Source organism: Eleutherodactylus coqui, chromosome 6, assembly GCF_035609145.1.
Source record: "Eleutherodactylus coqui strain aEleCoq1 chromosome 6, aEleCoq1.hap1, whole genome shotgun sequence".
Classification (NCBI taxonomy): domain Eukaryota; kingdom Metazoa; phylum Chordata; class Amphibia; order Anura; family Eleutherodactylidae; genus Eleutherodactylus; species Eleutherodactylus coqui.
The window spans coordinates 118,156,620-118,182,241 of record NC_089842.1 but is presented as its reverse complement, the minus strand read 5'-3'; the positions used below and the strand labels follow the sequence as shown (position 1 = coordinate 118,182,241).

The 25,622-nt window shown below is 45.3% G+C and overlaps 1 protein-coding gene across 3 annotated transcripts; it reads left to right on the top strand.

Annotated features, from left to right (window-relative positions):
- The first annotated feature begins 1,422 nt into the window (after positions 1–1,422).
- LOC136632519 (F-box only protein 6-like) lies at positions 1,423–25,622 on the top strand. 3 transcript variants are annotated; one of them, XM_066607458.1, is made up of 7 exons: positions 1,458–1,505; positions 16,987–17,075; positions 19,641–19,900; positions 21,811–21,937; positions 22,893–22,988; positions 23,059–23,194; positions 24,349–25,622. In XM_066607458.1, the coding sequence occupies exons 3-7, from the start codon at positions 19,642–19,644 to the stop codon at positions 24,496–24,498; spliced, it is 768 nt and encodes a 255-aa protein (XP_066463555.1). In that variant the 5' UTR covers positions 1,458–1,505; positions 16,987–17,075; position 19,641; the 3' UTR covers positions 24,499–25,622. The 3 variants fall into 3 exon arrangements, with proteins under 3 accessions (XP_066463554.1, XP_066463556.1, XP_066463555.1); XM_066607457.1 differs by lacking the exon at positions 16,987–17,075 and having other exon boundaries at positions 1,423–1,505; XM_066607459.1 differs by lacking the exons at positions 16,987–17,075; positions 22,893–22,988 and having other exon boundaries at positions 1,423–1,505.

Sequence of the window (25,622 nt, the reverse complement as noted above, 5' to 3'; positions counted from 1 at the left end):
CTCAAACCTGGGAACTCCTGTACTCCAGACGATGTCTCTCCCCAGTGAGCTATTCAGCCTGCTAGATAGTGCCCCCTTGCTTCTGCAACCCAGCTCCTGATTAGCTCTACCCTGCACTGATTGGGCTTCCTATTTAAACCTGGCCCTGTCCTCCCCTCAGTGTGTGTTTGTTGAACCCTCAGCCTTTAAACCAGCTCTACCACTACTTGCTCCCTATAAAGATTTGTTCTTTATTCATGGTACTCAACCATTTCTGGTCTGAGGGCCACCTTGCCATACTGTACCACTTGCAAGGGTATTCCCATCTTAGACAATTATGGTATATTATAAATATATGCCATAATGAAACCTAGTTCCACTTCCTATTGGGAGAATGGGGGTCACCCCACCCCCTGCCGAATCAGCATTCCAGAGAGGATGACAGAATGCACATGGCTCTTTCCATTGTAGATAATGAAGGTAACAGGCTGGCATTTCATAAGTCCTATAAAACGACAATTGGGAAAACTGCATGCATATACAATGCCTCTAAGGGCTCTCACACAAGCGTATTCTACCACATAATTCATGCAGGGGTTTTGCATGCATAATATGCAGTACTGATCTCATACTCGCTTTCAATTGTGCCTCTCACAGAAAGCAAGCGAAATGCACTATCTTGGCGCATATTATGTGAGCCAGAATGCCAAGATAGTGTAGGGGGAGAGTTGGCATACAGCTAGTACACATGCAATTGCATACTCGCCACATGCTCCTGCACGAGATACACGTGTGGCAAGCAGTGAAACGCACTCATGTAAGGGAGCCCTTACTCTCTTACTATTTCTAGAGTGCAAAACGGGACTTTATTCTCCGAATATACAGGGGCCGCAGACATGGCTACTCAGCGCCCTCTTAGTACTTGCCCATTTCTGTTGGCCTGCTACGTGCCGCTCTACTTCACCATGGAAGCTACACGTGAGCAGCCACGCATAGATATGTCTGCGTCCAGCTCATCGGGGCCGCATAGAATGGCATCATGGGCTGCATTTGTGAATCCAATACTGTATTGCATTGTATATTGTTTTCCACACAGACGAAAAGCAGTATTACAGATAAGAGCTATATAAAGCAAACATAAGCGAGTGAGTGTGCTGATTCTAAAGTGGGTGTCTTGAGATGAGTGGAATTGCTGAGTACATCTATTTTATGTGTTCTATATCGAACCATAATTCTCTTTTAGCTTATACATTAGTTATATTGTTTTTCCCCCCTTGAGGTTAAATACATTGTGCCCAAGCGTTATATTGGAGAGTCAATTGTTAAACATTGTTACATTTAAAAGCACGTCTAGTCTGCTTGTGGCTTTCCATCTCTATTGCTTTGCACAAGTGGTTAATCACTTAACCAATGGGCGGGGCTACCCTAATGGGGGTGTGATGACCTGCATATGTGCAACTTCCTGAATCCGTTCTAAACCGAGAAGCCGGAGCTGTACAGATAAGAGCTACATAAAGCAAACATAAGTGAGTGCGTCGCTGTATTCTAAGTGCGCTGTTTTCTAAAGTTTGCTGTTTAAGTGTATGATTTGAGATTTGTGTTTTTGGAAGAGTCGGGGTGGTTTCACACTGATCAGTTCATTTCAGTTTCACATTCTCCAAAAACTGAGCCCTAACGTAGGTGTCAGACCACCCTGATTTGCTGCTCATCCAGTTTAATTTTTGCATACATTACTTTTTATCTAATCTATCTGTATGATCCCCATTTAGACTGTGCTCAATGATTGACAATGCCACCCAGTGTACATCTTGTGCCATGTATGCAGTCCTTGAACAGCCGTGCGAGGGTGCATACTGCTATATGAGATGTGGACATTTGCAAGACCAGATCGGGGATCTAAATAAGCGTTTGGCAACACTGAGATCCATTGGCAATATGGGAAAGAGTTTACAGATCACAGAGCGGGCACTCACTGGGGCAGATGTGGGGGTGGAAAGTAGTATGGAAGAGCAGGCAGCTAGCTGGGTGACAGGAGGAGGGGTAGAGGGAGGCTAGTCCTGAACTGGCACACCCTAGCAAGTTTGCAAAGTTGGCAGATGAGGGGGATGCCATTACAGGGTTAGCACTGCTGCAGCACGACATGCTCTCTGACCGCCAGGGGGATGTCTGCCCCAGTAAGAAGGGGAAGGGGAGCTCAGGGCAGGCTAGACAAGTCCTGGTAGTGGGATACTCAATTATTAGGAGGACAAACAGTGCAATCTGCCACAAAGATTGTGATCAGCACTTGTTCCATACATTGTGGATCAGGTTGACATTTTAGTGGCGGGCGCTGGTGAGGATCCAAGGGTCATGGTACACATTGGCACCAATGACAAAGGGGTAGATGGAAGGTCCTTAAAAATGATTTCATGGAACTAGGCTGTAAGCTTAAGGGCTTCCACACACTTGCGTTTTTTTAATGCTGCGTTTTTTGTTAACGCGGTTGTCAATAGGACTTTCTAATGTTAAAAACGCAATGCACCAAATACGCAAGGAGGAGCGGTGGAAGGGGTTATTACAGTTAAAACCGTCATCAGGGATACAATTAATGTAAAAAAATAACCATAATTTTAATGCTAGAAGTCTGACTAATATGGATGACAAACTGGAAGTAACAACATTTGAGGAAATTTACGAAATAGCGGGAATAACGGAGACTTGGTTAGATGAAAGCTGTGACTGGGTGGGGAATTTACAGTGTTACAGTCTGTTCAGAAGGGATTGTAAAAAATGGAAAGGAGGAGGGTTTTGTCTTTATGTAAAATCCTGTCTAAGGTGTCATGTCCACTAGGAAATTCGGTCCCTCCTTTCCCGCAGACAAAAGGGCCTATAAATTGATATTACTCACCTGTCCGGACGCTGCAGGTTCCCATCCGTCGCGGCCGGTTCTTCTTTACTTCTGCCCGGCGGATGGGCCATGCACCCTATTTTTTTTTTTGGAATCCCTGCTTTCCTGCGGCCCCGCGGCAGAGCAGAAATTCAGCTGCGGGTGTGCCGCGGATACGGACGGCTTCCATAGGCTTCAATGGAGGCCTGCGGGAGCCGTCCATGCGGGAAACCCACAGAAAATGGAGTATGCTCTGGGTGATTTCCCGCACGTGCAATCCGCGCGGCAGGAAAAAATTACATCCGCAGGTATTTACTTACCTGCGAGTGTACAATGCATCCCTATGGGGTGCGGATCATGCGTGCGGGACACCCGCACAAATTTTGTAAATAGAATTAGCCAGTGGACATGAGGCCTAAAGCCCACATTATGGGAGGATAAATATAAGGGAGTCTCATAAATGTGTGTAGTCTCTATGTGTAGTACTATAAGGGGGGGAAAACAATAATATCCTTATAGGAATTTTCTATAGGCCACCAAATATAACAGAAGCCATTAAACATTTATTACTGAAGCAAACAGATGAAGCAGCAAATCACAATGAGGTAATTATTATGGGAGACTTAACTATCCAGAGATGAACTATGAAACCGTAACCTGCGGATCTCATAGAGGTAACAAGTTCCTGTCAATAACTAAAGTTAATTACCTTACCAAACTTGTATAGGACCCAACTAAAGGGATCTGACAGGATAATGGGTGCGGGTTGAGGGGCACCTGGGAAATAGTGACTATTATGTAATACATTTTCACTTCTGTTTCAATAGAGTTTTATCTGGAAGCTACGAAAATACAAAACTTTAGGAAGGCAAATTTCAATTGGTTAAGAGATACCCTTAACCTTATTGACTATGAGTACAGAAAAGAAAAGGGAAATGTTTAAAAGATCTTAAATACTCACTGAGCGGTTCACACCTTACAGGAATTAGGAATAGGAGAAAACCAATGGGGATCGATATAGATGTGAAGAGGGCAATAATCAACAAAATTAAAGCGTTTAAAAACAGAAGGCAGTGAAAAAGCAATAAAAACCTATAAGGAAATAAAAATTATGTAAAAAGTAGATAAAGGCAGCAAAGGTGGTACAATTCATTGCCAAAGAGTGTAAAACTGATCCTAAACTGTTCTTCAAATGTATTAACAGTAAAAAGATTAAAGGGGTTGTCCCGCGCTGAAACGTTTTTTTTTTTTTTTCAACCCCCCCCCCCCCCCCCCCCCGTTCGGCGCGAGACAACCCCGATGCAGGGGTTAAAAATGAACACCGCACAGCGCTTACCTGAATTCCCGCGCTCTGGTGACTTCTTACTTACCTGCTGAAGATGGCCGCCGGGATCTTCTCCCTCGGTGGACCGCAGGGCTTCTGTGCGGTCTATTGCCGATTCCAGCCTCCTGATTGGCTGGAATCGGCACGTGACGGGGCGGAGCTACACGGAGCCGGCATCCTGCACGAGCGGCCCCATTGAGAAAAGAAGAAGACCCGGACTGCGCAAGCGCGTCTAATTTGGCCATTAGACGCCGAAAATTAGACGGCAACCATGGAAACGAGGACGCTAGCAACGGAGCAGGTAAGTGAAAAACTTCTTATAACTTCTGTATGGCTCATAATTAATGCACAATGTACATTACAAAGTGCATTAATATGGCCATACAGAAGTGTATAGACCCACTTGCTGCCGCGGGACAACCCCTTTAATACTGACAGTGGGTGCCCTTTAATAATGTAGGAAAAATTGTAGAGGGTGATGATGAGAAAACAAATCTATTAAATAGTTTTTTTTCTCCAGTGTATTCACAGAGGAAAATGAAATGTGAGATGAGATGCAGAGTGATCAAGTAAACTCTCCACCTAATGTCACCAGTCTAAAGGGCCATTTACACGGAGCGATGATCGTTCAAAAATCGATAAAAAGTGATAGTTTGAGCGATCATTGTTGCGTCTAAACGCGCGTCCATTGTGCACTTTTCATTCACTGCTAGCTGATCGTTAAATTCAGGCCTTATCACGAGTTCTCCACGGTTAGTGCTGATAGCATTGTTTCCCATCGGAGAACAAAGGAACTGAAAGCAGATAAGAGCCCTCAGGTTCTTAGCTGCTTTCCACTAAAGGCTTCATTTGCACACTAATGTCGGGATGAGTGTCGGACAAACTATACTCGACACTCATCCCTGTGTGTACTTGCTCCTGTGCTGTCACACGGGAGCTAAAAGGGCTGGCGTGCTCACAGAGCGGCCATCAGAGGGGCGGGGAGGCTGTAGGAGATTTCTCTCCTTGCGCTCCCCCGCCCCTCTCCATTGACTTAACATAGGGGCCGTTCAATACTGAATGGCTGCTATTTACACTGAACGACGATCGGTCAGCTCATCGCTCATACTGCATAAACGATAGACGATGAGCTGAACAATGATTGTTCAGTGTAAACAGCAGCCGTTCAGTTAAGTCAATGGAGAGGGGCGGGGAAGAGCGAGGAGAGAAATCTCCTGCAGCCTCCCCGCTGTGAGCCAGCGATACTAACTCCCGAGGTCGGGTATTGTTTGCCTGACATTCGTCCTGTATAAACCCAGGACGAAGTGCAGAGCTGCCTTAAAAAGATGGAATATTATATACAGTTTTGGGCACCGGTACTCAAGAAAGGCATATCGAAGCTTGATCGGGTACAAAGGCGAACAACTGAAGTAATAAATGAAATCAGTGGACTAGAATACCCAGAGAGCTTATCAAAACTGGGATTATTTAGTTTAGAAAAAATTCAGCTGAGGGGCGACCTAATAACTATGTATAGATATATCAGGGGACAATACAGAGCTCTCTCCCATCGTCTATTTACCCAGGACTGTAACAAGGGGGCATCCTCTACGTCTAGAGAAAACGTTTCTACATTGACATAGAAGGGGGTTCTTTACTGTAAGAGCAGTGAACTCTCTGTCTAAGAACGCGGTGATGGGGAACTCACTAAATGAGTACAAGAGGGGCCTGGATGCCTTTCTTGAGTGTTACAATATTACATCTTATAGTCGCTGATTACTTCAGAAAGGTCAGTGATCCAGGGATTGTTCCACTTGGAGTCGGGAAGAAATCTTTTTCCTTAAACGAGGAAAATTGGCTTCTGCCTCATTGTTTTGGGGTTTTTTTTGCCTTTCTCTGGATCAACATTGGGGGATAATAAGCTAAACTGGATAGACTTATGTCTTTTTTCAGTCTAACATACTATGTTGCCATCTAGTGTTCTCTTATTAAATAACATGTTTGTTTCAAGCAAAAAGGCAGAGACATATCTACTGATAGGACTCAGAGGGCATCAGGGTAACCTGGAAGTGGTCTGTATGGAGAGAGAGCAATGAGGACATGCCCCGGTCCTGCCCTGGTCCCTCAGAACCACGAACTGAGGTGGTCTAAACAAGAATTCTACTCGCAGAGTACTAAACTGTAAGCCCTACTCGCTCATCAATTGAAAACAAACGTTTTCCATCATTTTCACATTAAGCTATTCGTAACGAGTACCACGCGATGTTCGAGTTACTTTCACTTTCATCTCTGAGACGTTAGCGCGCTTTTCTGGCCAATAGAAAGACAGGGAAGGCATTACAACTTCCCCCTGCGACGTTCAAGCCCTATACCACCCCCCTGCAGTGAGTGGCTGGCGAGATCAGGTGTTACCGAAGAATAAAAATGAGCCCCTCCCGCGGCTCGCCACAGATGCGTTCTGACATAGAGGAGGGAAAGTGCTATCTTGGTGGAGCTGCTATAGGGAGAGCGTTAGGAGTATTTTAGGCTTCAAGAACCCCAACGGTCCTTCTTAGGGCCACATCTAACCGTGTGCAGTACTGTGGAGGCTGCTTTTTGCAGTGTTGCACATTTTTCTTTTTTGGTATATCGGCCGTGCAGAGCATTGCGCCCTGCAGTAATACTCCAGGGCCAGAAGCGCTTAGGCAGGGACAGAAGACATATTGATTGAATATAGGCAGTGGGCCTTTGCAAAAAAATTTGGGGAAAAAAATCTATTTGGGCTGCCTGTGACTGTCCTCAGTGTTCTGGGTCTCTGCTGGGTGTAGTAGTTCTCCAAATTCATACGCAGCCAGCTAAGTGTTACAGCAGGCTTGCGCAAAATTATTTCCTGGCTCTGTCTGGGCTGTGAAATCACCGCTGTATTGCAGTTCACAGTGCAACACTCTGCAGTTCTTTGACATACTCCAGGGCCAGAAGCGCTTAGGCAGGGACAGAAGACATATTGATTGAATATAGGCAGTGGGCCTTTGCAAAAGAATTTGGGGAAAAAAATCTATTTGGGCTGCTTGTGACTGTCCTCAGTGTTCTGGGTCTCTGCTGGATGTAGTAGTTCTCCAAATTCATACGCAGCCAGCTAAGTGTTACAGCAGGCTTGCGCAAAATTATTTCCTGGCGTTCCGTAAGCGAAGTCAGCCTCCAACCACAGGCCAATAAGCGGCACATTTAATTACAGCGTTCTGTTTCTGCATTACTGGTAATACAGCATGCTGAGGGGTAGGGGTAGGCCTAGAGGACGTGGACGCAGCCGAGGACACGGAGGCCCAAGTCAGGGTGTGGGCACAGGCCGAGCCAGTGCGGTGGCCAGGGGTAGAGGCATGGCCAGACCGAATAATCCACCAAATGTTTCCCAAAGCGCCCCCTCGCGCCATGCCACCCTGCAGAGGTCAAGGTGCTCAACGGTGTGGCAGTTTTTCACAGAGACGCCTGACGACCGACGAACAGTGGTGTGCAACCTTTGTCGCGCCAAGATCAGCTGGGGAGCCACCACCACCAGCATGCGCAGGCATATGATGGCCAAGCACCCCACAAGGTGGGACGAAGGCCTTTCACCTCCTCCGGTTTGCACCACTGCCTCTCCCCCTGTGCCCCAACCTGCCACTGAGATCCAACCCACCTCTCACGACACAGGCACTACCGTCTCCTGGCCTGCATCCACACCCTCACCTCCGCTGTCCTCGGCCCCATCCAGCAATGTCTCTCAGCGCAGCGTCCAGACGTCGCTAGCGCCACTGAGCGCGAGCGCAAGTACGCCGCCACGCACCCGCACGCTCAAGCGTTAAACGTGCACATTGCTAAATTGATCAGCCTGGAGATGCTGCCGTATAGGCTTGTGGAAACGGAGGCTTTCAAAAGCATGATGGCGGCGGCGGCCCCGCGCTACTCGGTTCCCAGTTGCCACTACTTTTCCCGATGTGCCGTCCCAGCCCTGCACGACCACGTCTCCCGCAACATTGTACGCGCCCTCACTAACGCAGTTACTGCCAAGGTCCACTTAACAACAGACACATGGACAAGCACAGGCGGGCAGGGCCACTATATCTCCCTGACGGCACATTGGGTGAATTTAGTGGAGGCTGGGACAGAGTCAGAGCCTGGGACCGCTCACGTCCTACCCACCCCCCGAATTGCGTGCCCCAGCTCGGTGGTGGTATCTGCGGCGGTGTATGCTTCCTCCACTAAACCACCCTCCTCCTACACAACCTCTGTCTCGCAATCAAGATGTGTCAGCAGCAGCACGTCGCCAGCAGTCGGTGTCGCACGGCATGGCAGTACAGCGGTGGGCAAGCGTCAGCAGGCCGTGCTGAAACTACTCAGCTTAGGAGAGAAGAGGCAGACGGCCCACGAACTGCTGCAGGGTCTGACAGAGCAGACCGACCGCTGGCTTGCGCCGCTGAGCCTCCAACCGGGCATGGTCGTGTGTGACAACGGCCGTAACCTGGTGGCGGCTCTGCAGCTCGGCAGCCTCACGCACGTGCCATGCCTGGCCCATGTCTTTAATTTGGTGGTTCAGCGCTTTCTGAAAAGCTACCCACACTTGTCATACCTGCTCGGAAAGGTGCGCCGGCTCTGCGCACATTTCCGCAAGTCCCACACGGACGCTGCCACCCTGCGGACCCTGCAACATCGGTTTCATCTGCCAGTGCACCGATTGCTGTGTGACGTGCCCACACAGTGGAACTCTACGCTCCACATGTTGGCCAGGCTCTATGAGCAGCGTAGAGCTATTGTGGAATACCAACTCCAACATGGGCGGCGTAGTGGGAGTCAGCCTCCTCAATTATTTACAGAAGAGTGGGCCTGGTTGGCAGCCATCTGCCAGGTCCTTGGAAACTTTGAGGAGTCTACCCAGATGCTGAGCGGGGATGCTGCAATCATTAGCGTCACCATTCCTCTGCTATGCCACTTGAGAAGTTCCCTGCAAAGCATAAAGGCAGACGCTTTGCGCTCGGAAACGGAGGCGGGGGAAGACAGTATGTCGCTGGATAGTCAGAGCACCCTCATGTCTATATCTCAGCGCGTTGAGGAGGAGGGGGGGGGGAAGAGACAGCTTGGCCCACTGCTGAGGGTACACATGCTGCTTGCCTGTCATCCTTTCAGCGTGTATGGCCAGAGGAGGAGGAGGAGGAGGATCCTGAAAGTGATCTTCCTAGTGAGGACAGCCATGTGTTGCGTACAGGTACCCTGGCACACATGGCTGACTTCATGTTAGGATGCCTTTCTCGTGACCCTCGCGTTACACGCATTCTGGCCACTACGGATTACTGGGTGTACACACTGCTCGACCCACGGTATAAGGAGAACCTTTCCACTCTCATACCCGAAGAGGAAAGGGGTTCGAGAGTGATGCTATACCACAGGACCCTGGCGGACAAGCTGATGGTAAAATTCCCATCCGACAGCGCTAGTGCCAGAAGGCGCAGTTCCGAGGGCCAGGTAGCAGGGGGGGCGCGGAGATCAGGCAGCATGTACAGCACAGGCAGGGGAACACTCTCTAAGGCCTTTGACAGCTTTATGGCTCCCCAGCAAGACTGTGTCACCGGTCCCCAGTCAAGGCTGAGTAGGCGGGAGCACTGTAAAAGGATGGTGAGGGAGTACGTAGCCGATCGCACGACCGTCCTCGGTGACGCCTCTGCTCCCTACAACTACTGGGTGTCGAAGCTGGACACATGGCCTGAACTCGCGCTGTATGCCCTGGAGGTGCTTGCTTGTCCTGCGGCTAGCGTCTTGTCAGAGAGTGTGTTTAGTGTGGCTGGGGGAATCATCACGGATAAGCGTACCCACCTGTCAACCGACAGTGCCGACAGGCTTACACTCATCAAGATGAACAAAGCCTGGATTTCCCCAGACTTCTCTTCTCCACCAGCGGACAGCAGCGATACCTAAGCAATACGTAGGCTGCACCCGCGGATGGAAGCATCGTTCTCTATCACCATCAAAAACGGGGACCTTTTAGCTTCATCAATCTGTGTATTATATTCATTCTCCTCCTCCTGCTCCTCCTCCTGAAACCTCACGTAATCACGCCGAATGGGCAATTTTTCTTAGGCCCACAAGGCTCAGTCATATAATTTTTCTAAACAATTTTTATACGTTTCAATGCTCATTAAAGCGTTGAAACTTCCACGTGAACCAATTTTTATTTAAACTGGGCTGCCTCCAGGCCTAGTTACCAATTAAGCCACATTAACCAAAGCGATTAATGGGTTTCACCTGCCCTCTTGGTTGGGCATGGGCAATTTTTCTGAGGTACATTAGTACTGTTGGTACACCAATTTTTGGGGGCCCTCGCCTACAGTGTAATCCAATTAATTTTTTGCCCACCTGCATTACAGCTGACGTTACCTCAGCTGTGATGGGCAATGCAATGGGATATATTTATGTACCGCCGGTGGCTTCCTGGCACCCACCCATGCTGTGGGTCCACAGGGAGTTGTAACTGCATGTGTCCACTTCTAAAGAACCCCAGTCTGACTGGGGCATGCAGTGTGGGCCGAAGCCCACCTGCATTAAGCACGAAATTACCTCAGCTGTGATGGGCAATGCAATAGGATATATTTATGTACCGCCGGTGGGTTCCAGGGAGCCACCCATGCTGTGGGTCCACACGGAGTTGTAACTACATCTGTCCACTTCTAAAGAACCCCAGTCAGACTGGGGCATGCAGTGTGGGCTGAAGCCCACCTGCATTAAGCATGACATTACCTCAGCTGTGATGGGCACTGCAATGGGATATTTTTATGTACCGCCAGTGGGTTCCAGGGAGCCACCCATGCTGTGGGTCCACACAGAGTTGTAACTACATCTGTCCACTTCTAAAGAACACCAGTCTGACTGGGGCATGCAGTGTGGGCCGAAGCCCACCTGCATTAAGCACGACATTACCTCAGCTGTGATGGGCAATGCAATGGGATATATCTATGTACCGCCGGTGGCTTCCTGGCACCCACCCATGCTGTCGGTCCACACGGAGTTGTAACTACATCTGTGCACTTCTAAAGAACCCCAGTCTGACTGGGGCATGCAGTGTGGGCCGAAGCCCACCTGCATTAAACATGACATTACCTCAGCTGTGATGGGCAATGGAATGGGATATATTTATGTACCGCCGGTGGCTTCCTGGCACCCACCCATGCTGTCGGTCCACAGGGACTTCACAATAGGGAGTTGTACCTGCCTGTGTCTATGAATTAAAAAGCCCGGTCAGGTTGGGGCATGCAGTGTGGGACGAAGCCCACCTGCATTTAATCTGACGTTAGCTCTGCTGTCCAGGGCACTGCAATGGGATACATTTATGTACAGCCGGTGGGTTCCAGGGAGCCACCCATGCTGTGGGTGCACACGGAATTCCCATTGCGGAGTTGTACCTGCCTGTGACTATTTATAAAAAACCGCGGTCTGACTGGGACATGCAGACACCTTGACAGAATGAATAGCGTGTGGCACATAGGTTCCCCATTGCTATGCCCACGCGTGCAGCTCCAGATGGAGGTGGCACAGGATTGGATTTCTCATTGCTTCTGTACAGCATTGTGGACTATCGCCCCGCCCCTTTTAAAGAGGGTCGCTGCCTAGCCATGCCAACCCTCTGCAGTCTGTGCCTGCTTTTCCTCTGGCAGACGCACTTATAAATAGACATGAGGGTGGTGTGGCATGAGTGTAGCTGAAGGCTGCGCAGGGACACTTTGGTGTGCGCTGTGGACACTGCGTCGTGCGGGGGGGGGGGGGGGGGTTGGGCAGCATGAAACCCAGGAGAAGTGGCAGCGGAGTGTCATGCAGGCAGTGATTGTGCTTTGTTAGAGGTAGTGTGGTGCTTAGCTAAGGTATGCATTGCTAATGAGGGCTTTTCAGAAGTAAAAGTTGTTGGGAGGGGGGGGGGCCCACTCTTGCCGCTATTGTGGCTTAATAGTGGGACCTGGGAACTTGAGATGCAGCCCATCATGTAGCCCCTCGCCTGCCCTATCCGTTTCTGTGTCATTCCCATCACTTTCTTGAATTGCCCAGATTTTCACAAATGAAAACCTTAGCGAGCATCGGCGATATACAAAAATGCTCGGGTCGCCCATTGACTTCAATGGGGTTCGTTATTCGAAACGAACCCTCGAGCATCGCGGAAAGTTCGTCTCGAGTATCGAGCACCCGAGCATTTTGGTGCTCGCTCATCTCTATTTGTAACCATTATATTATGAAGAACGTCTCCTGCTTCTTATTCCTTATCTAGCAAACCTATTTAACACATTACAGCCTGGCTCTAAATTGAATCCTTGATACACGGAAGGGCCAAAATTATCCAGAGTGATCAAGCTCGATTTGTCCCAGGTAGACAAAACCTATGGTTGTATATGCAGAGCTATTACATATATCTATCTATATATGAGACAGGCAGGTAGACAGACAGACATATATATAGAGATATGTACGCGAAAGCCCTCACTGACTGACCAGCCACTAATTCTCTAACTTCCCGGTGACGTACAAACATGAAATTTGGCACAACTATTCTCTAGGTCCTAAATAGGAAAAGTAAAGGGGTCACAACTTGATTATTCAATGCTAATTGCAAAAGTACGTGCACCCCTACATAATGCATCAAATCTAATACTCTAATTTCTTGGTGTCGTACAAACTTGACGTTTGGCATGGCCATTCTTTAGGTCCAAATAGGAAAAGTAAAGTGGTCACAACTCGATTATGTAATGCTAAATGCAAAAGTAAGTGCACCCCTATGTAATGTATCTTACCAGTATTGCACAAGCATACTTTAGGGCCTAAATAGGAAAAGTAAAGGGGTTGCAACTCCAATAATCAATTCTGAACGTGAAAAAATCTGCGATACTAGGGAGTTCCTTGTGCAGAAACCTTAATTTAATGTACCTAATCTAATTCTCTAACTTCCTGGTTGTTGCAGCCGTTCTGAGGCCTGCACCTTGCTTGCAGGCCAGACCAGGTTTTGGGTGTGCCCTTGCTTCTCCGGGAGCTGAGGGGTGTGGTAGCTGCAGGAGTAATGTCAGTCAGCACCTGGTGCTGAGTAGCCTAGCTCCTACTTAAACAGTGCCAGCATTATCTCCTGTGCTGGTCAATTTCTTCAATTGCCTTTGGACAGCGACAGAGGAACACATCTTGGCTGAAGCGCTCCATACTAGCTAAGTGCTTTTCTGTTTTGGGGTTTTCTGTTTCGCCTTTCTTTTGTGCTAGGGCCCCCGGACAGGGACTAGTCAGTGGCCGAGCCACGCGTGCGTTCTCGCACTTGTCAGAGCGATCGGTCCGCCACGTAGGCAGGGCCCCCCTCCCGGGTTAGGGGACTAGAGGGAGAGAATTCCCCCTAGATTTATGTTTCCTTTGCACAGTTGTGCCTTTTGTTTGTGTTGTTGAGGTTGCACGTCCTGAGGATGCAACACTGGTGTTGTACAAACATGAAGTGTGGCACGACCATTCCTTAGGAATAGAATAAATAGGAATAAATAGGAAAAGGAAAGGGGTCACAACTTGATTATTCAATTCAAAGTGCAAAAATAAGTGCACCCTATGTAATGTAATTTCCTAGTGTTGTACAAGCGTGAAACTTGGCACAAGCATTCTTTAGGTCTTACATAGGAAAAGTAACAGGGTTGCAACTCCAATAATCAATTATAAACGTGAAGAAATCTGCAATCCATGAGAGTTCTTTTCTCAGAAACCTTAAATCCTAGTGAAATGATTTGTATACTGAGAGGAATCTACCTCACATCTATTTGTATATACTGGGGAGAATCTACCTCACCTCTATGTGTATATACTGGGGAGATTCTACATCACCTCTATGTGTATATACTGGGGAGAATCTACCTCACCTCTGTGGGTATACACTGGGGAGAATCTACCTCACCTCTGTGTGTATATACTGGGGAGAATCTACCTCACCTCTGTGTGTATATACTGGGGAGAATCTACCTCACCTCTGTGTGTATATACTGGGGAGAATCTACATCACCTCTGTGTGTATATACTGGAGAGAATCTACCTCACCTCTGTGTGTATATACTGGGGAGAATCTACCTCACCTCTGTGTGTATATACTGGGGAGAATCTACCTCACCTCTGTGTGTATACACTGGGGAGAATCTACCTCACCTCTGTGTGTATATACTGGGGAGAATCTACCTCACCTCTGTGTGTATATACTGGGGAGAATCTACCTCACCTCTGTGTGTATACACTGGGGAGAATCTACCTCACCTCTGTGGGTATACACTGAGGAGAATCTACCTCACCTCTGTGGGTATACACTGAGGAGAATCTACCTCACCTCTGTGGGTATACACTGAGGAGAATCTACCTCACCTCTGTGGGTATACACTGAGGAGAATCTACCTCACCTCTGTGGGTATACACTGAGGAGAATCTACCTCACCTCTGTGTGAGTGTATATATTGAGGAGAATCTACCTCACCTCTGTGTGTGTGTGTGTGTATACTGAGGAGAATCTACCTCACCTCTGTGTGTATACACTGAGGAGAATCTACCTCACCTCTGTGTGTATACACTGAGGAGAATCTACCTCACCTCTGTGGGTATACACTGAGGAGAATCTACCTCACCTCTGTGGGTATACACTGAGGAGAATCTACCTCACCTCTGTGTGAGTGTATATATTGAGGAGAATCTACCTCACCTCTGTGTGTGTGTGTATACTGAGGAGAATCTACCTCACCTCTGTGTGGGTATACACTGAGGAGAATCTACCTCACCTCTGTGTGTGTATACACTGAGGAGAATCTACCTCACCTCTGTGTGTGTGTATACACTGAAGAGAATCTACCTTACCTGTGTGTGTGTATACACTGAAGAGAATCTACCTTACCTGTGTGTGTGTGTGTGTGTATACACTGAGGAGAATCTACCTCACCTCTGTGTGTGTGTGTGTGTGTATACACTGAGGAGAATCTACCTCACCTCTGTGTGTGTGTGTATACACTGAGGAGAATCTACCTCACCTCTGTGTGTGTGTGTATACACTGAGGAGAATCTACCTCACCTCTGTGTGTGTGTATACACTGAGGAGAATCTACCTTACCTCTGTGTGTGTATACACTGAGGAGAATCTACCTCACCTCTGTGTGTGTTTATACACTGAGGAGAATCTACCTCACCTCTGTGTGTGTGTGTGTGTGTGTGTGTGTGTATACACTGAGGAGAATCTACCTCACCTCTGTGTGTGTGTGTGTGTGTGTGTGTGTGTATACACTGAGGAGAATCTACCTCACCTCTGTGTGTGTGTGTGTGTGTATACACTGAGGAGAATCTACCTCACCTCTGTGTGTGTGTGTATACACTGAGGAGAATCTACCTCACCTCTGTGTGTGTGTGTATACACTGAGGAGAATCTACCTCACCTCTGTGTGTGTGTATACACTGAGGAGAATCTACCTTACCTCTGTGTGTGTATACACTGAGGAGAATCTACCTCACCTCTGTGTGTGTTTATACACTGAGGAGAATCTACCTCACCTCTGTGTGTGTGTGTGTGTGTGTGTGTGTGTGTATACACTGAGGAGAATCTACCTCAGCTCTGTGCGTGTGTATACACTGAGGAGAATCTACCTCACCTCTGTGTGTGTGTGTATACACTGAGGAGAATCTACCTCACCTCTGTGTGTGTGTATACACTGAGGAGAATCTACCTCACCTCTGTGTGTGTCTGTGTATACACTGAGGAGAATCTACCTCACCTCTGTGTGTGTGTGTGTGTATACACTGAGGAGAATCTGCCTCACCTCTGTGTGTGTATATATTGAGGAGAATCTACCTCACCTGTGTGTGTGTGTGTGTGTATATATTGAGGAGAATCTACCTCACCTCTGTGTGTGTGTGTGTGTGTGTATATATTGAGGAGAATCTACCTCACCTCTGTGTGTGTGTGTGTATATATACTGAGGAGAATCTACCTCACCTGTGTGTGTGTATGTGTATATACTGAGGAGAATCTACCTCACCTCTGTGTGTGTATATACTCAGGAGAATCTACCTCACCTCTGTGTGTGTATATACTGAGGAGAATCTACCTCACCTCTGTGTGTGTATATACTGAGGAGAATCTACCTCACCTCTGTGTGTGTATATACTGAGGAGAGTCTACCTCACCTCTGTGTGTGTGTATATACTGAGGAGAATCTACCTCACCTCTGTGTGTGTGTATATACGTCTAAGAAGGGGATGTAACTTCCAGTCTCAGAAAATGGCCATATACTTGGCAGATAGTTACATCCCCTCAGCATGCAGGTAACAAAATGCTAAATGAGGGAGCCAATGACACCTGTGAGGGACACCGATGAAACAGCCACTCACACAGCCTCTTAATATGGAGGGGGGTAGCTGCTTGTGTGAGTGAGCCCTAAATTTTTAACACAAGAGGTGGATTTGCTGCAGACTTCCCATAGCAGAAAAAACTGCAGTAGATCTGCACTAAACTTCATGTCAAAATTGCAAATTTTGATGAAGATTCACTGCAAATTTTTCTGCTGCAGAAAGTCTGGAGCAGATCTGCAATGTGTGTAAAAATATCCATTCGGGTGTGTTCACCCTTTAAGTTAAAGTAGTGAAGATGTGGATCTGCATTAAATTTTCCTTAGGATACATTCACACATAGCTGATTTGGTATATGTGTATGGATTCTGGATTCGTTTTCAATTCCCAATCATTACTACAAAGACCTGTATAAAGGGTCGGACATTGATTTGCAGGAATGCTGACATCCAATAGGTGGCGCTGCAGAGGTATTGTTCCATCTTCCTTCATTTGCATTTTGTTTCAAAACATACAGGTTCTACTGAGCACTTTAAAGTGACCGGTATTGAAAAAAATCTGGAAGTCGAGACGAAGGGGGGACAAACGTGCATTGTTGTTGAATCGGTAGGCGTATTAGATTTTTCGTCTGCACACCTGTATGGCTCTCTATTTGAATTTAAAAAGAGAAGTTTTGCGTCATTACTGCTTATTTATTAAGGGATTAATTATTTGTACTATGTGTGGCTTTCTTATAGGATCTCTTCTACAATGTCTATAATATCTATATATATAAAGACGAAAGCCTTCACTGACTCACTGACTGACTCACTGACTGACTCGCCAAAAGTTCTCCAACTTCCCAATGTTGTAGAAACATGAAATTTGCCACAAGCATAGATTATCTCCAAAATAGGAAAAGTAATTGGGTCCCAACTCGATTATTCAATTCTAGCGCAAAAGAATTGGCGTCGAAATTTTGCGTACGGAATCTAAATCTCTCACTTCCCAATGTCATAGAAACTTAAAATTTGGCACGCGCATTGATTATGTCATAAATAGGAAAAGTTAATGGGTCCCAACTCGATTATTCAATTCTATGCGCAAAAGAATTAGCGTCCAAATTTCACATACGGAATCTAATTTTCTCACTTTCCGGTGTCATAGAAACGGGAAATTTGGCACGAGCATTGATTATGTCATAAATAGGAAAAGTTCATAGGTCCCAACTCGATTATTCAATTCTAGCGCAAAAGAATTGGCGTCGAAATTTAACGTGCGGAATATAATTTTTTCACTTTCCGGTGTCATAGAAACGGGAAATTTGGCACGAGCATTGATTATGTTATAAATAGGAAAAGCTAATGGGTCCCAGCTCCATTATTCAATTCTATGCGCAAAAGAATTAGCGTCCAAATTTTACGTACGGAATCTAATTTTCTCACTTTCCGGTGTCATAGAATCGTGAAATTTGGCACGAGCATTGATTATGTCATAAATAGGAAAAGTTAATGGGTCCCAACTCGATTATTCAATTCTAGCGCAAAAGAATTGGCGTCAAAATTTTACATGCGGAATGTAATTTCTTCACTTTCCGGTGTCATAGAAACAGGAAATTTGGCACGAGCATTGATTATGTCATAAATAGGAAAAGCTAATGGGTCCCAACTCCATTATTCAATTCTATGCGCAAAAGAATTAGCGTCCAAATTTTACGTACATAATTTAAATCTCTCACTTCCCAATGTGATAGAAACATGAAATTTGGCATGAGCATTGATTATGTCATAAATAGGAAACGCGAATGGGTCCCAACTCGATTATTCAATTCTATGTGCAAAAGAATTGACGTTGAAATTTTACGTGCGGAATGTAATTTTTTCACTTTCCGGTGTCATAGAAACGGGAAATTTGGCACGAGAATTGATTATGTCATAAACAGGAAACGCTAATGGGTCCCAACTCGATTATTCAATTCTATGTGCAAAAGAATTGACGTCGAAATTTTACGTGCGGAATGTAATTTTTTCACTTTCCGGTGTCATAGAAACGGGAAATTTGGCAGGAGCATTGATTATGTTATAAATAGGAAACGCTAATGGGTCCCAACTCCATTATTCAATTCTATGCGCAAAAGAATTAGCGTCCAAATTTTACGTGCGGAATGTAATTTTCTCACTTTCCGGTGTCATAGAAACGTGAAACTTGGCACGAGCATTGATTATGTGATAAATAGGAAAAGCTAATGGGTTCCAACTCCATTATTCAATTCTATGCGCAAAAGAATTAGCGTCCAAATTTTACGTGCGGAATGTAATTTTCTCACTTTCCGGTGTCATAGAAACTTAAAATTTGGCATGGGCATTGATTATGTCATAAATAGGAAAAGTTCATAGGTCCCAACTCGATTATTCAATTCTATGCGCAAAAGAATTAGTGTCCAAATTTTATGTACGTAATCTAATTCTCTCACTTCCTGATGTCATTTAATATAACGGAAACGTCGCATGGTTACCTCCCCGTGGTGTTTCCTGGGTAACGCAGAGAACTATGCAAAATGGTGAACATATTTTTTTCTGGTATCTCTAAAGTAACGACGACTTCATAAGATTTTCCGTGTGAACACCAGATAAATACCAGTACCAAATTAACTCGGGCGAAGCCGGGTATATCAGCTAGTATATTATAGAGAATATAGACATTGTACAATAGATTGAATAGGAAAGTCACATATACTACACATAAGCAATACAAATACAGTATCACTTTTTCTTAAATTGATCTTTCATAGTACATTTTTATGTATATATAAATCTTAATGTTTTTATCAGTATTTATTCTCCATGCTTCAGATGTAAATTAGTGGACTGTATAGAATACAGATATTCAATATATAGGTAACCCCTTGCAGGAGTGGACACTTTGCGGTTATATACTGCAGTAAGTGGTTATGTGATTTGTATCTGGTTAGTGCACCTCATGATGTTTTTAACTGCTCTTTGTCTATTTGTGTTGTACCTGGCTGGAGGTAAGTCCATGCACCGGATGCTCCATGTGTGTTTGATTGAAAGTGACCTGCTTCTTTGAGTATCTAGGCCTGACATGTATGATACTGTCTGCTAAGCTCTTGTATCTAAGTCTATCATGAATGATTCAGTCCTCTGAGTTTCACACTGTTTGTGTCTCATGCAGTATGTTGGACTATAATATACTCCCGGAGGAGGTTCATCTGCACATCTTGTCCTTGGTGCCAGCTACAGACTTGATTCGACACTGCACTCTGGTCTGTACCCTGTGGAGGGACGTTATCAACTCTCCAACACTATGGAAAACAAAATGTCAGCATATGGGGTATACCTCCAAGGAGAGTCTGAGAACCCCCAAAGACTGGAAACTGTTTTACTATTTATCCAGCAAGAAGCGGAATTTACTAAGAAATTCTTGTGCAATGGGTGAGGAATGCAGTGAAAACAATTGGTGTAGAATGCGGGCAGAACTAGCAGAGGTAACAAGCAGAGTGGTTACTATGGGGTCCAGCATTTTGGGGCTTCACTCCACTGCGAAAAATAATAACTTATCATGAACTCCATAGCTTTAAATGGTGTTATTAATAGAGCAGAGCCCCATTTCACATCCTGGGGCCCAAGCCTGGTTACATCTCTGGTCACCTGGCCATAGAAGTAAAGGTGCCAGATCAGTGGAACTGGAACTTATCAAATAATAGGAGCGGAGGAGGTATAATCTTGAAACTATCTTTATATTCCAGAAAAGCTGAATAACAATTGTTATAGCCGCCATCAAGTCTGCCACAGTGGTTATTACCCAAGTTTGCCAAACTCCTGACGGGACAATGAGTTTAACTCTGAAATGATACACCCGTCCTACTTCTTTTATTTCATAAGGACGGCATCATATGAGCATGTTTTTGCACGTGGAAAAATCCCACTTGCGGAGAATAGAAGCCATTAATTTGAATGGATTCATTCTCACTTTTTTGTTTTGAATATGCGGTTCTCACGGGTGCAAAAAAAAGGTTTTGCTTTATGTTGTGTGCATTTGCACACCAAAGAGACATGAAGAGGTCTCCTGTGTTTCCCCGAAAATAAGTCAGGGTCTTATATTAATTTTTGCTCCAAAAGATTTCTTTTTTACATGTATAACTGCGTGGACACTATTTAAAAATCATGCTACGGCTTATTTTCAAGGCAGGTCGTATTTTCAGGAAAGCAGGATATAGGAGGTGCGTATATGCGCAGGTAGGCACAAAATGCTGCACATGCGCACGAACTGTAGCCCCTTAATAGCCATTTAAATTAGGGTGGGGTGATTCCCCTGCCCATGTGAACTAGTGGTGCCTTGTTTGCACAGAGAGCAGTAATTCTCTGTGCAAAAAAATTGCGCAGGTGCAAGCTTATTTTGCGATACATTCGTGAGACACTGCCATAAGTGGGGAGCATTACAGTACCTTTCAGTTATCTGGGAAAGCTGGGTGACAACCATTTTTGCTACCACAGACATTTGCATTTCTAAGCTACTGGACAAATCTGTATAGCTGTGAAATTACACACCTCCTACATCTTTTGTATCAAGGCAGATTTGCAATTTAGTTACCTGGGACACTTATGAAAAAATGCTTTTGCTAGCATTAGGGGGACATCGTCCAATTACCTCCCTGTGTACTCTCCTGGGAGTGAAGAGAACAAGGCTAGTGACTAGACAAGATTTCCTTATTTACCCTGACATCATCCGTTGGTGAAACGTTGGGAGGCCCTGCTGAAATTGTCATGTTGCCTAATAATTAGAGATGAGCGAGCATACTCGCTAAGGCTAACTACTCGAGCGAGTAGTGCCTTAGTCGAGTATCTGCCCGCTCGTCTCTAAAGATTCGGCTGCCGGCGCGGGTGACAGGTGAGTTGCGGTGGTGAGCGGGGGGGAGAGAGAGAGAGATCTCCCCGCTCTCCCCCGCCGCTCCCCGTCGGCAGCCGAATCTTTAGAGACGAGCGGGTAGATACTCGACTAAGACACTACTCGCTCGAGTAGTTAGCCTTAGCGAGTATGCTCGCTCATCTCTACTAATAATCTTCCTATATTACCAGTAGTATATACACACACAAGAGAGGACTGCTGTTTACTATTTGAGATATTTTCACCAAGCACTGGCTTTTACTGTAGAGAATACACTGTATAGAAGATCAAATCTGTCTGTCAGCACCATGCTCTCGGATTTCTAACATCATCCAGCAGAACGGTGAATGCAGCTTTGTATGTGAAGAGAACATGCCACAGTCCCAATATTGAGTATTTTTTTAATACTGTCATATATATCCTATTTCATCTTTATTTTATGTTCCTTTATTTTCAGAAAAGTTAAAGTTCTGGAAGATTGAACAAAATGGGGGCGATCAATGGGCGATAGAAGATTTACCGGGGACCCATGGTCAGGACTTCCCAGATAAAGATGTCACCAAATACTTTGTTACCTCTTATCGGTAAGATCTGTAACTATTTTTTTTTTTTTTTTGTCAGGAACCAGTTTCAAAATTTCTAAGACATGCTAAAGAGTTACATGCATGTCCACAACGCGGCTGCCATGTGTCATATTCATACAGTGACGTGATGTGACTATATAGTCCTTACGCTGCATCAGCTATTGGTCACACATTTAGGCCTTATTCATTCAACTGTATATACGCAGCTAATGTAGCCACATCAAAAAATCGCGACCATCTGACGCATTGGTTTCCATTGTATTCATTCAGACATGTAAAAAAATTAAAAAAAATAAAAAAATCGCACAGGGAAAGAAAGGGCATCGGCAACCGATTTTATACTGCATGTGAAAAGAGGTTTTGCCTTATCTTTTGATGAGATATGCTGGAGGCTCCTATAAGCTTCAATGGGAGCTGAAAAAAGGGGAGGTGGAGAAAGTTTAGCTGCGTCAAACGCTGGAAAATTATTATAGCTGTCTCTATTTACGCATTTAAAGTCATTCCGCGGATTTCTGCGCTGCAGCGTATTTTTTCGCCAATATGCCGCAGACGCCCATGGGAATGGACAAGAAAACTCTAATTAAGATTGGGACTTGATTGCGACTATTCTTCTAGCATGTGATTTTTTTTTTTAGCCACAATCGGCCGAGCATAAAAACGCATAAGGTCGTGGGAAAGAGGCCTTAGAGTGTAAGAAAACAGCAGCACCGAGTATTTAAGTAGCCAGTTATGGTGATCTTATGTGAGGCAGTGACCAGTCCACTACAGAGATGTCAGTGAAGACAGGATTGCATGAAACAGGGAAAGTGTCATGATGTGAGGAGAAAAATATGGATATGTGGGAGGTTACAGGGGAAGAGATCATAGTCCTAAGCAACTTCGTGCCACCATTGTACTCATTTAGAGAGTAAGAAAATCTGAGTTATGCTTTTATATGATCATTGATCTTTTCCAGACCCTGCATAAAATCTCAGCTCATCAACCTTAAAAAAATGGGATATGGCAAAAAACTTCTGGACCATGTACAACCAGATATAGTGATCAGAGACTGGTTAGTGCGACTCCTCACACACCGACATTGTGTTGTCTTCAGTCATTTAACCCTCCCTCCTTTTGTGCAGGTTTGCAGCTAGACATGATTGCGGCAGTCAGTACAAACTTGTCGTTCAACTGCTTTCAGAAGAGAAGAAACCTTTGAAAGTGTTTGACCCGGATACGGTGATGATCGAGCAGTGGAGTGACGCTCGGTGGCACCAGGTACATTAGTGACACAACACTAGAAAACATGGATTCTTCTATAGCAGCTCTGGTCTGGGAGCAACCTTGCCCTTAAAATGTCTTTGTGTCATGCCATCCCTCTGTCATTCCTCCTAGAAGTGTATGAATAAATTGTGAAGTGTGTTTTACCATTCACCTTACCGAAGAGAGGTGTCCCTACACAGTCTGACACCCGCAGCCCAGGCTGGACAATGTCAGACTGCGTAGGGACACCTCTCTTCGGTAAGGTGAATGGTAAAACACACTTCACAATTTATTCATGCACTTCTAGGAGGAATGACAGAGGGATGGCATGACACAAAGATATATAATGTGACTTGTTATAAAATAACAGCCCATCCCACAATCTCCGCTCACTACCAGGTATGCGGTCACCTAAGCGCACAACAGTCACCGGTAACTGCCACAGAGTTAGCTCTGATCATAGCAGTTGTTGCGGTCAAAGCAGAGTATGCATCAAAATAGTCAGCAGAAGGGGGAGGGTGACAAAAAAAAATAATTCCGCACCGGCTACCACCTGACCTTGCTACGCCACTGGGGTCATCACCAGGGTTATGTGAAGGACCAGTTGTAGCTTGTTTTCGCCTATTCCACTGTAACGTCTAGGAGTAATTGCCAATCCTGGCAGCTCTGGTGTTTTCTTTGCTGCGGTGACTCTTCTAGAAAAAGAGCTGCAGTACCATTCCAGGCCACTGCATAGTGGACAGAGTTGTGCTACTTCCAGAACTTCACAGCCCTTTGATATCAGCAGGTGTTCTGAGCATCAGACCCCCCCTCCTTCCCCCCCTCCAGTGGCCGATCCAATGATTTGCTGGAGAATAGGTCATCAAAATTATAATGCTGCAAAACTTTTTTAACCCTTCCAAGGAAGCTTGAAGAAGTAGTTTTTTTTTTTTTTTACCCTTATGGTATTTTCTATTGTGCCCCATAATCAGGTACATCTTATAGTCTGAAAAATACAGTAACTACTAGATTACAGCCTCCCAAAACGCCTGCGGGATTCAGTGCTGACTCTTACCTTATTTCTTTGCTAGATTACTGCCCCTATGTACTTGACTATAGCTACTATAACAATGCCACTATATGAGATAAATATCTAGACTTACAATAATTATGACTTTCTCTTATTGCAGATGGAACACACCTTTAGAGACTATGGACCAGGAGTGCGGTATATTTATTTCCAGCATGGAGGACAAGACACGCAGTTCTGGGCTGGTCGGTACGGTATTCGAGTAACAGGCAGCAGTGTCACCATTGAGCCTGAAGATCTCACAGCCTGAATCTTGCACGATAACAACATTAAGACTGTGATCACAACAGTGTCCATACTTAAGGCCCATTTACACAGAGCGATGATTGCTCAAAAATCGCTAAAAAGTGATAGTTTGAGTGATAATCATTGCATCTAAACATGTGGCCATTGTGCACTTTTCGTGGACTGGTAACTGATCGTTAAATTCAAGCCGCCTAAAAATCATTGTGCGGTCTTATCAGGACCGCGCGCTGAGTTTTTCGTGAGTAGTGCTGATAGCATTGTTTCCCGTCGGAGAACAAAGGAGCTGAATGCAGATAAGAGCCCTCTGTCTATTAACTGCATTCAGCTGAAGGCTTAATTTGCACGCTAATAAGCTGTTAAGTAGCCGAGTAGCCTATGCAATAGTCTATGCAAAATGATCACTTAAAGCTGTCACCCAAACTGTCGTTTGAGCAATCATCGCTCCGTGTAAATGGGCCTTTACTTAAGCCCCATTTACAGGCAATGATTGTCATTGTAATGACTGAACGACTTAACAGCATTTTTGCTTTCAAATGCTGAGCGTTTACACGTCAAGATAATCGTTTGAAATTCTCTTAATTTCCCTCCTTAGCTTTCTTAACACTGTATATGTTGTTTGCTCAGGTGGGCTTATGTTTATGCAAAGAATCTCTGGAAGGCAGGTTTTTAATCAGTGCAAAAAAAAAGGCCATTGTTTACCGCGGCACTGCTGTTTAAACCTAACGACAAGAGAACGAACTAACGACTATTTTTATGCAGGATGAAACTCCCCGATAAACGACAAGTGAATGAATAGCGCACGATGGCTTCACGTTTACGTTTAACGATTATCACTCACTTTCGCTATTTTGAGCAATAATCGTTGAGTGTAAATGGGCCTTTAATTTAAATTCGTTTTATTTTAAGAAAAAAGGCATTGTAGAATACAGAAAGAAGAAACTTTAAGTATATCATCATTCATGTATGCATTTCCGTTACAGTTGGATCAATATAAGTTTGTTACTGTATTCCTTCAATAACTAAATAACAATAAACTTTACAACTTTTTTTTTTTTTCCCAAAACAATTCTGCTCAAATTTATTTCAGTTTTAATAGAAGAACTGAACTGAGGTGCAGGTCTGCTGACA